At 41.4% G+C, this 10,678-nt stretch overlaps 1 protein-coding gene across 1 annotated transcript in view; it reads left to right on the top strand.

Annotated features, from left to right (window-relative positions):
* The first annotated feature begins 902 nt into the window (after positions 1 to 902).
* The window catches only part of Drc1 (dynein regulatory complex subunit 1), a 44,702-nt gene continuing 34,926 nt past the window's right edge, over positions 903 to 10,678 (top strand). The window contains exon 1 of the mRNA XM_048804954.1: positions 903 to 1,122. Within this exon, the coding sequence (XP_048660911.1) occupies positions 962 to 1,122 (161 nt within the window). The 5' untranslated portion in view covers positions 903 to 961. The remainder of the gene's footprint in view (positions 1,123 to 10,678) is intronic.

Genomic DNA, 10,678 nt, shown 5'->3' with positions numbered 1-10,678 from the left:
GAAATAAGAGTCTTTCCGGAAACAATGCCATTTATTTACCTGAAATTGAACCCAGGAATGCTTTACCACTAAGCTCCATCCCCAGTTCTTTTGATTCTTTATTTTTGAGACAGGAACTCACTAAGTTTCTGAGGCTGACCTTTAACTTGGGATCCTCCTGACTCAGCCAGCCTCCAAGTTGCTGGGCTTACAGGTATGCACCATGACCATGCCTAGTTTCTGTGAGACTTTAATAGTGCTTTTGTATTCCTACGCCAATTATATCCCTCTATACCCCTTTTCCTTTTTCTTTTACAATCTGGGATTGTAAGTGGTGATGGTGAGATTGCTTTAGGTTTCCTCCCTACTGAAAACAGCTACAGAAGACAATTCCTTGCTGGATGTAAATTTATTGATAGCAGGGTGGTTTCACATTCTAGGGGCCAGGGCATCAACAGGAGCTCAAAAATGAATGGCCGACGACTGTATGGGTGCAATATAGTTTAGTTTACACGTCCGAGGCAGTAGGCTCAGAGTGAACCTGTTATTCTGTACTCTCCATAAGGAAAGGACAATGCCAGTGTCCTTAGCTGTAGTACAGTGCTTGGCTCATAGTAGGCATTTGATTGTATTTGATGAATATGATTTTTAGGAATATTCATTTGATGAATGAATGAGTCAGGAAGTGATGAAGCACAACTTAGTCCAGCTCTTTAAGTCTTCCAGTCTCATGGTGAGACCCCACAATCTCCGCTAGTATGACTGGGACCTTGCGGAGGTCAGGACAGTACTCGCATTCTAACTTCAGGTCGGAGGAATAAAGCCTAAAGCTACGCTATAAAGAGCAAAGGTGGGCGGGGACCGAAGAGCTGCGCGCGCAACCACTCCGACTGCAGGTCAGGTGACTGCTTTTCCCTGGCAACGGCTTGTTCCTAGCAACCAGGAGGCGTCCGGGCGGAGCTGCCAAGGGAAGGTTCCTGCCATGAATCCGAGTCCGTCAGAGTCCATAGGGGTCCTGGATCAGACTGTGGAAGAACGCTTATCCACCCAAAATCTCGAGCCCTCGGTTAATTCTGATAACCCGCAGGAGCGGATCCAGGCCCGGCGCCTCCGCATCGCGGCGCGCCTGGAAGCCCGGAGACGGTGAGCTGGGTCTGGGCTGGTCTTGCCGCCGAGAGCGCAGGGTGCTGGTGCGCGGACCAGACCCAGTGCAGAAGCAGGGGTGGGAGTGTAATCTGAGTGTCAGGGGACCTCGTTCCTTGATGAGTTAGAAAACATACTCCCAGAAGGTTCAGGTGAGTATGGGGCATTAAAACACACAACACACTGTTGTCAAGTCGCAGCTAGAAACTGGGAGCCTGTTGTTTAAGGCAGTAGCACGGAGGATTCAGGGGTCTTCCTTTCCGCCCAGCTTTCCTTCCACAAGTGTTTACTGAGTAGACCTCAGCGATCACTCTGCCATCACTTCTGCTGGTCTCAATTGCTTTGAGAAGATGATGACTTCTCTTATCTGCTGGTCCTTGGACCCAAGGAGTCCAAAGTGGCGGCCAAAACCTGTAGTTCAGTTGGATGCTTGCTCTGTACCTTGGCAAGAGTATGCTTCTTTGGGGACCTGGACTTTGGATCTGCTAGACGCCAGAGTTGTGAAGACAGGAAGCTCAAAGTCCCTACTGAGTCATTAAGAATGATAAGCAGGGTCAGTTGGTTGCCAGACCCATGAGGACAGAATCACATGGAACTCTCTGACTCCCAGTGGTCACTGCATTTGGAGGCTGGGACTCCATTCTGGAGTGTGCCTTGTCTTTCAGCTGGTGCCATCCCCCTATCGGCAGGCTGGCTGATCTGGGATGGTAGGGTATATGATCTGGCAGCCAGTCATGGGCCCATTTCTGCTCCTCTTTTGCATATGAATGGAACCACCTGGCCTAATTATTTATTGTGTAAAAATCCGTGCCTGAGGATCAAGCCCTGCTCAAGCCTCTGGATAGCAGTGCTGGCTAAGGTGACTTTTTGTTCATACAAAATCCATGACTAATTGCAGCTCTTAAAGCTCTGCCCCTTGGGAAGACTTATCATCGCTGTATTCCAAGACCATCCTGGAGCGAGGCTGTAATGCAGTTGCTGTCTTTTTTCAGCCTGAACCCACAAATCAAACCAAAAAAATCCATAAACTGAACTCGGGCTATTTCCACTTTTCTTCAACTGATATACACAAGTCTTTCTGAGCAGAGGGAGGAGAACTGGTGCAGCCATGGTAGATGATGTGGGGGTCTGGAAGACCTGTGCATGGAGCCACCGTGTGTCCTTTGGTCCTGCTCAGGATCTGTTTCAGATCTACTATTTCCATCTTAAAATAGCCTGCTCTTGGGTCTTCCAGTCTTCATGTTGTGTGGGATCTGTCATCGAGCTCATGATTTATAGTTACGGATGCCTGCTCACTTGGCATCCCTCGATCAATTGTTCACTCTCTATCAGTGCTCAGGAGCTTCCAGGAGCTGTTTTTAATACACACACACACACACACACACACACACACACAAACAAACACACTACAGAAGGCATGGCTTTACTATAGAATTCTCGGGACTGTGCCACTTGGGACTTGCCATAAATTCTATATGGCATCTTTTCTACCACTAATACCTCCAAACATAGGGGCTGCTGGATCCTCTGGCCCAGGTGGCCTGGCTGCTTGCACTATGGTCTGGACCTGCTGCAAAGCCTTTTCCTGTTCCTGGCACCATTCAAAGCTGGTAGCTTTTTGTGTCAGACTAAAAAGTATTCCTGAGTGTGAATTGTATTGCCACTAGGAACCCAAGGGACCTAATAGGAATCGAGTTTCCTTCTTTGTAGTAGAAGATAAAAGATGCAATATATATATTTTTAAATTTGGTGGGATATTCCAACATGCCACTGACCACTGGATTCCTAAAAACTTTAATGTTGATTCAGATCTCTGAATCTTCATGGGACTTTTCACCTACCTCTTTCTTTTTTTTTTCTTTTTTTTTTTGGGGGGGGGTTGAACTCAGGGGCACTGGACCACTGAGCCACATCCCCAGCTCTATTTTGTATTTTATTTAGAGACAGGGTCTCACTGAGTTGTTTAGCGTCTCACTTTTTCTGAGCTGGCTTTGAACATGTGATCCTCCTGTCTCAGCCTCCCTAGCCACCGGGATTACAGGCATGCACCACCATGCCCGGCATCACCTACCTTCTTACCAGACCTGTGGTGTATTGCCATCTCTTGGTCACACTTTTTATGTAAAGGGCTAGATAGTCAGTATTTTAGGCTTCTGAGGTCATATGGTCTCTGTCCCAGTTGCTTAACTCAGGCATGGCTGTATTTCAACAAAATGTTATTTATGGACATTACAATTTGAACTCCATATAATGTTCATATATTACAAAATAGTCTTCTTTCTTCCTTTTTATGTGGTGCTGATGACCGAACACAGTACCTCACACATGTGAGGCAAGTGCTGTACCGCTGAGCCACAACCCCAGCCCCCCAAAATAGTCTTTTTTTAAAAAATATTTATTTCTTAGTATTTGGCGGACACAACATCTTTGTTTGTAATGTGGTGCTGAGGATCGAACCCGGGCCGCACACATGGCAGGCCATCGAGCTACCGCTTGAGCCACATCCCCAGCCCTGGGGGTGGGTTTTGAACATATTAAGAAAGTTGGATTTTATAAGACATTAAAATTGAGAAGTTGGTTAGGCCATTAGATGTGGCTCTGGATTAGAGGTGTCAGCAGCATCGTGATTGTATTTAAAACCACAGGAATTAATTCAGCTACAGTGGGAATGGGGATTAAAGGAAGGAGAGGAGAGCTATAAAGCCCTAAGAAAGTCTGGCATTGCTGGGTGTGGTGGTGCACACCTGTAATTCCAGCAACTCAGAAGGCCGTGGCAGGTAGATTGCAAGTTCAAAGTCAGCCGTAGCAACTTATCGAGGCCCTAAGCAATTTAGCGAGACCTGGTCTCAAAAAGTTTAAAAAAAAAAAAAAAAGAGGACTGGGATGTCGCTCAGCCACAGAGAACCCCTGGGTTCAATCCCTGGTACCAAAAAACAAGCAAACAAATAAACTAACAAAAAATCCGAACAGCACTTAGGAGTTGACAGAAGAGGGCTGACAAAGGAGACTGGGGTGGGAGGTCCCATTGAGGCTGGTGGAAAGACAAGTGAGGTGTAACATGTACCTAACAAACCTAAAACGTGGAGTAGGTGATTAAAAAAAAAAAACACACAGATAATGACAATAGTCTGAAAAGAGAGGCCCACAGTGAACATTTTCTCTTACTGAAGTTTTTTTTTTTTTTTTTTGCAGCACTTAAATTGGATTGAACCCAGGGAGGCTCTATCTTGAACTTTATATATATATAACCAAACCAGTAAAAATTTAAAAAATGAAAATGAAATTTACAGTAAAGAATGAGAAAGAAGTAATGGATTAATACTTTTTAATTACATTAATGTGCTTAAGGGTGGGGAAGGATATAATCTTATGAAGGAATGTTTCCAAAAGAATGGATTTTTAAGCTGTAGAAAACAAGTTGCACACAGAATGACAGAATTGAAGTGATTCTGATTTTGTTTCTTTGCCTTTGCAATGATTGTGCTCTTTCTGGCTGTCAAATCCTATTCTGCACAGACAATGGTAACCAAGTGGTTGGGGACAGGCACTTCTGAACCATTTCAAATGTGCTCTGAGTGTGCATGTGCCTTAATTCTCTGAATTAAGGTCCTTATTAAGAAATTAAAATGTACTACAGTGTGGCCTACACATATAATATTAAACCCAACAGTATCTACATCAATCATTTCAAACTTAGCGTAACAGAAGATTTTCAGAAAGTACTATTTTATCACTGGCATTGTTTTGAATTGCTAATGCATGGTGATAATTTTAGTCAGTTGTATTATTTCAAAATTATCCATAGCCAGTGACTCCTTGATTGATTGTGGTGTCCCCTGCTGTAGCTGCCTAGACTTTGTTAGGTCACGGAGGTATAGTTTTAAGAAGAAAACTGTTAAAATAATCAAATGTCATATGCAGATAAAGAATAGGAATAATATGCTAAAGTCCTTGAAACTCCCAATCTCTGGGCCTCAGTTGAAGCTTAGAATTCCTGGGAGATGTCATTTCTGTGTAAATATGGCAGATGGAATATATACATCCATAGTGAAGAGAGATCAAACCTCCATTAAGCTGGGTACAGTGGGGCAGGCCTGTAATCCCAGTGACTTGGGAGGCTGAGGCAGGAGGATCCCAAGCCTGAGGCCAGCCTCTGCAACTTAGCAAGACCCTATCTCAAAATACAATGAAAAGGGCTGGGGATGTAGCTCAGTGGTAGAGCACCCCTAAGTTCAATCCTCAGTACTACCACCACCCCAACAAATGCTCCATTAAAATGACACTTAATGGAATTAGGTAAAAAAGACATAAACCCACAAAGTCAAGAACAGAAGACTCAACAGTAACAAAATTTTGGAAGCTAGGAAGCATAAGAATAGGTGGAAAGTGGCCTTGAAGAATCAAGAATATGGAACTATAAGCTGGTCATGAAGAAAGCTGAGAACCCCCTTGGTTTACTCTGTAGTAAGTCTTCCAAAGACTAAGAAATTGGTGGCATCAAATTCATCTGGAAGTGGGGGTGAGAGCACAAAGGGAATTGATTGGCAACAGCTCAAGTAGATCATCTGGTGCTGAACCTGTTAAGGTGCCCCTTTCCTTCAGAGTGCCTATAGGTGGCCGCCGCCGCCTCCCCCTCCCCTCCCCCCTTCCCTCCTCCTCCAAATTGGTATTTTTTTCACAGTACTAAAATTCTTTTTTTCTGCTTTATTCAGCCTTCATATTACAAGGGTCCAAATGATGGAGGATTTAGGTTGAAATTGTACTAAATTGTCTTTGTTTTCTCTAAACTTTGGGGTTCTGTATAAGTGAGGTAATTTTGTACATATAACTAACATAAAACTATCCTTTAGGCAGTTTTTTTTTTTTTAAAGAAAAAACAACTCTTTTTTTGGCAATAATAAGGCAATTACTGTAAAGAGAGTGATATATTAAATTGGTGGTATTAATGTCCTTTTCATAAATGAAAGTTACTATTATAATTGTAGCTTTAGATATTTGGTATACTTCAAGATGTGCAAGAAAATGGAGAACATTTTGGAAAATAATAGCAACAAATACATTCAGCAACAGGTAGGTTAATAAGATTCAAGTTTTAAAATTACATCATGTAAGCATCAACAGCTTTATTTAAAAATAGCTTGTAAGCATTATTTTGCCTTTGTGTAGCCTATTCTTTTTAATTTTTTCATATGAAACTATTTATTTTTACTGTGTGTGTGTGTGTGTGTGTGTGTGCATGTGTGTGTGTATGTATGGTGTGTTGTTTGCAGCATCAGGGATTGAACTCGAGTCCTCAGCCATGCTAGGCAAGTGCTCTACCATTTAGCTACATTCCCAGTCCCCTTTACAGTGTTTTAATTTATTTTGATTTTTTCATTTAGAGTCTTATCATGAGGAGGTAACCAAGATAACTGAAGAAAATCTTTAACATAAAAGGTAGATATCAAAATGCAAGACAAATAAACAAAAGCCCCTGAGAAGAACTTAGGACTATTTTAGGAAGGAAAAAAATAATAGTACCACAAAAAGACTATCTTTAAAATTCCCATAGAAAAAGGAGATTATATGGCAATCATGAAACAAGACTAGTTTGCTACTAAAAAGGAGTATTCAGAGAACACTTCTTGGAAATTAAAAAATGAAAAATAGAAGTTGGAAAATAAAGGTGATGAAATTGCCTAAAGGATAGAGCAAAAAGAAAGAAAAAGATAAAAACTAGTGAAGAAAAAGATTTTTTTTTTTTAAGTGGAGGATAGTCCAGGAGATCTAGTGTCTATTTTGAGAAGGAAAGAACAGTAAACAGAGGGAAGGACATTGTCACAGAAAGAATTCAAGACATTTTTCAGAGCTGTAGATCAGAGTTTCCTGAGAGAGGGACTGAGTGACAACCTGTAGCACAGTGGGTGAAAATAGACCCGCCCTAGGGGCTGGGGATGCAGCTCGGTGGCAGAGCATAGGTTTAGTGTGCATGAGGTCCTGGGTTCAATTTCCCAGAACCAAAAACCAAAAATATCCCAAAACTCACACAAATAATTATAACTGACAAGAAAATAGACCTACTCTGAGGATACACCATTGAGAAAGCTCAGAACACTGAGAACAGAGAGAAGAGTCTACTGACTTCCAAAGTGGGAACCAAAACAACCATAACAACAATAACAACAAAAAAAAAAAAAGAAAAAAATTGGTCACAAAAGGAGTAAGAGACAGAATTACTTCAGTTTCTTGAATAACTGCTGGAAGCAAATATAACTGAAAACAGGAGCAGAGGTCAACGGACCAGCAACGGTCTTTACTAAGCAGCGGTGGAGTGGCACATTTTCAGGGGAGAAAATGGCAACTGGTTACAAGAGGGGTCTGTGTGTTATAGGTCTTACTGAGACTTCACCGTAGCAGAATGTGCAGTGTGGTTTAATCATTGGAGACTGAGGACGGGCCGGCTGGACAGTTAGGAAGCTAGTTGTGCAGATTTAAAAAATCTTACTCAGGAAAACAGTTGTAAAAGCTTCAAACTCGTTGTTACTGGGATGGAAGCCCAGAGCCCCTCTGGGATCACACTGTCATCCTTTTCTCTCTGGGGGCTGTCATTTCCCTTTTCTTGGAGGATGTTATTTTCCATATCCTTCACCTACACTGGGGGAAAACAACAACAAACACGGAAGGAATATGATTTCCCACCTAGGACTCTCAACCCAGACGAATAATCAATCCAATTCCAATTTTTAGAATTTTGAGAAGGGACTTTGATGAGGAAGTGGGATATTCAAGATGGAAGTTCCTGCCCATGTGGCTGTGGTGAGGAATCAGCTTCCCCATAGAGGATTAAGTAAGTCCTCAGGAGGAGCCCAAGTCTGAGAGCAAAGTCTGCGACAGCTGCTTTAGGGAATAGGCTAGGTCAGTGCTGAACAGTGGAAAGGCAATATTAGCCACATGTGTGATTTTAACTTTTCTAGTAGCTACATTTAAAAAAAAGTAAAAAACAACAGGTGAATTTAAGTTTCCTAGTTTGTTTTATTTCACCTAATACATAAAAATATTATAATTTCAGCATGCAATCAGTATAAACCATATTAGTGAGATATATTGCATTTTTTAATTCAAAGTCCTCAAATCCATCTGGTGTGTATTTTATACTCGTGGCCCGCCCACTTAAAGTGCTTGCTAGTCACATGTGATTAATGGCCACTCTACTGGGTTGCATAATGCTAAGCAGATAAAAGATGAATAAAAGACAGCGATGGGATTTATGTTAAAACTAGATAAGAATTTGTAGCTACTCTGGACTGTATAGTTCTTTTTCTTTTTGAAGCACTGCTCTTTGCTCCAGGAAGTAGCTAAAAGGGATTATTTAGATAGAGTTGGTAATTAATTTTAATTAGTGGCCAAAGTAGAAAGACAAGTGCATTTTGGGGGCGGGGAGATGAGAACACTGTTGGTCTAAAGGCATTATTAGTAGGATGGAGCAAATAGTGTTGTAAGAACAAAGAGAAGGTTCAAGAGGATGGGGAAAGTGACTGAAATAACAGAGAAAAAGGGTTTCAGTTAGATTGGGAGTGGGGGATGGTAACTCTGGTATAACACTGTGTAGGCCGTGCTGGACTTTGAACAATGTGGGTGGAAATGGATGTCAGTGTTAGAAAAGGTCAAGGAAGAATGAGATAAAGGGACACACTTGTTTCACAATGAATATTGGAATCATAAAATGATGGTTTCATTTTCCCTGAGACAGTACGAGGAGCCCTCATATTTTCATGTTCTTACTGGCATAATTAGTAATAATTCTTGTGTATATTTCTTTATGTACTTGTGTAAGAGATTTCTGAGAAAATTCTTCAGGTGGAGTTGTTGGGTCAGAGGGAAGACACACATTTTTTAATATGTCTTGCCAAGTTGCCTTTTGGACAGATTGTTCCATGTTTAAATGGTGTGTAAATAATTGTGTAACACTGGCTGCCCCTTTGCAAGTTGTTCTTTGACTTCCTCTCCCTTTGCCCAGTGTTCTAAATTCTAAAGAAAAGCAGAACCTGAATGATTAAGATGTAAACTGATAATCTTTCTTTAGATTTCCAGAACCCAGAACATCTGGTGAACCCAGAACATCAGAATGTATAACACCTCTTATTTTAAAATTCTGTATATCAACTAACACAAAGCATGTAAAAATAGCTGTGATATTTAACTTGCAGAAAAGTCATAAGTTTGTCTAAAGAATTATAGGAACTATCCCCAGAAGGTCAAGGTCAATTTATATGTTCTGGCCAAAGTGGGAACCAAAAACAACCACAACAGAAAAACAAATGGGGTGGTGGTGGGGTGGGGTGGTGGTGCAGGGGAGAAGAGGAGATACAGGACACATACCCTGGATGATAAAGACCCCTCCTGACATGAAGTCTATTGCCCTTGTACCTCCTTTTCCTCCTTATAAGAACCCTTTTACATACCTGAGTTCCTTAAGATGGTCCTTTCTTTTTCTTTTTTCCTTGAGGAGGATAATGGTATTGCCCTGATTTCCTTCTCACCTCCCAAGTATTGGCTTTTGAGTGGTGAGCAGATGGACCTGGGTCCATTAATGTTGGGCAACCACATTCTTGGTCCATACCTGATATCATCTGTCTTTAAAATAGTTTCTAGTCTGATAGAGAAGTAGTGATTCCTCAAAGGGCTTCAGGTTCTCTGATTATATGTGAAACTGATATTTTCAAATGTCTGTTTGCCATTTGTATTTCACCTGTAAATTGCCTGTTCATATCCTCTGCTAATTTTTCTTTTTTGGTATTTTGTCTTTTTTGTATTGATTTGAAGGGCCTTCCTTCCTTCCTTCCTTCCTTCCTTCCTTCCTTCCTTCCTGGGAATCAAACACAGGGCCTTGTGCATGCTACCTAGGAGTTCTATCACTGATTTCCAACACCTGCCCCAAATTAAATTTACTCTCTCCCTTACTTTATCCTTTCCTTCCTTCTTCCCTCCCTCCCTCCTTTCCTCTCCTCCTCCTCCTTCTTTTTTAAGATGATGCTGGAGATTGAACTCAGGGCCTTTCTATTTTATAGATGGTAAATTTTTGTCAAATATCTTTTACCAAATTATCCCTTAAGAATATGATTTTTAAATTTTAGAAAGTAAAAAAATTATTTAATCTTTTTTTCTCCCTGATTTTGGTTTCATTCAAAGATGGGCTCTCCTTGCTAATAATATACAAACAGTCTCCTATATTTACTTCTAGGGTTTTTATGATTGTGTTTTTTTTACTATTTAAATTTTTATCCAAACAGAATGTATTTTTTGCATGTGGTGTGAAGTACTATGGAACTTTTAAATATAGAATTTAAGTAGTAGAAATTGCCGCAGTCTGGCTGGGCACAATCAGGAGCCACTTGTCAAAAGAAACTAACTTTATTTTTAGAACCACACACGCCAAACAAAACAGCCTCTCAGGAAAAATCCTCAGAGCCTCAACTGCCACCACCGGCTTTCCACAAGCCTCTCTCTCCCACACAAGCCTCTCTCCACCTCCCACAATCCTCCTGCTCTTGAGGCCGATTGGCTGGGTCACGTGGGC

Source organism: Marmota marmota, unplaced genomic scaffold (assembly GCF_001458135.2).
Source record: "Marmota marmota marmota unplaced genomic scaffold, marMar, whole genome shotgun sequence".
Classification (NCBI taxonomy): Eukaryota; Metazoa; Chordata; class Mammalia; order Rodentia; family Sciuridae; genus Marmota; species Marmota marmota.
The sequence above is the reverse complement of the archived record's forward strand: the minus strand, read 5'-3'. Positions and strand labels throughout refer to the sequence as shown.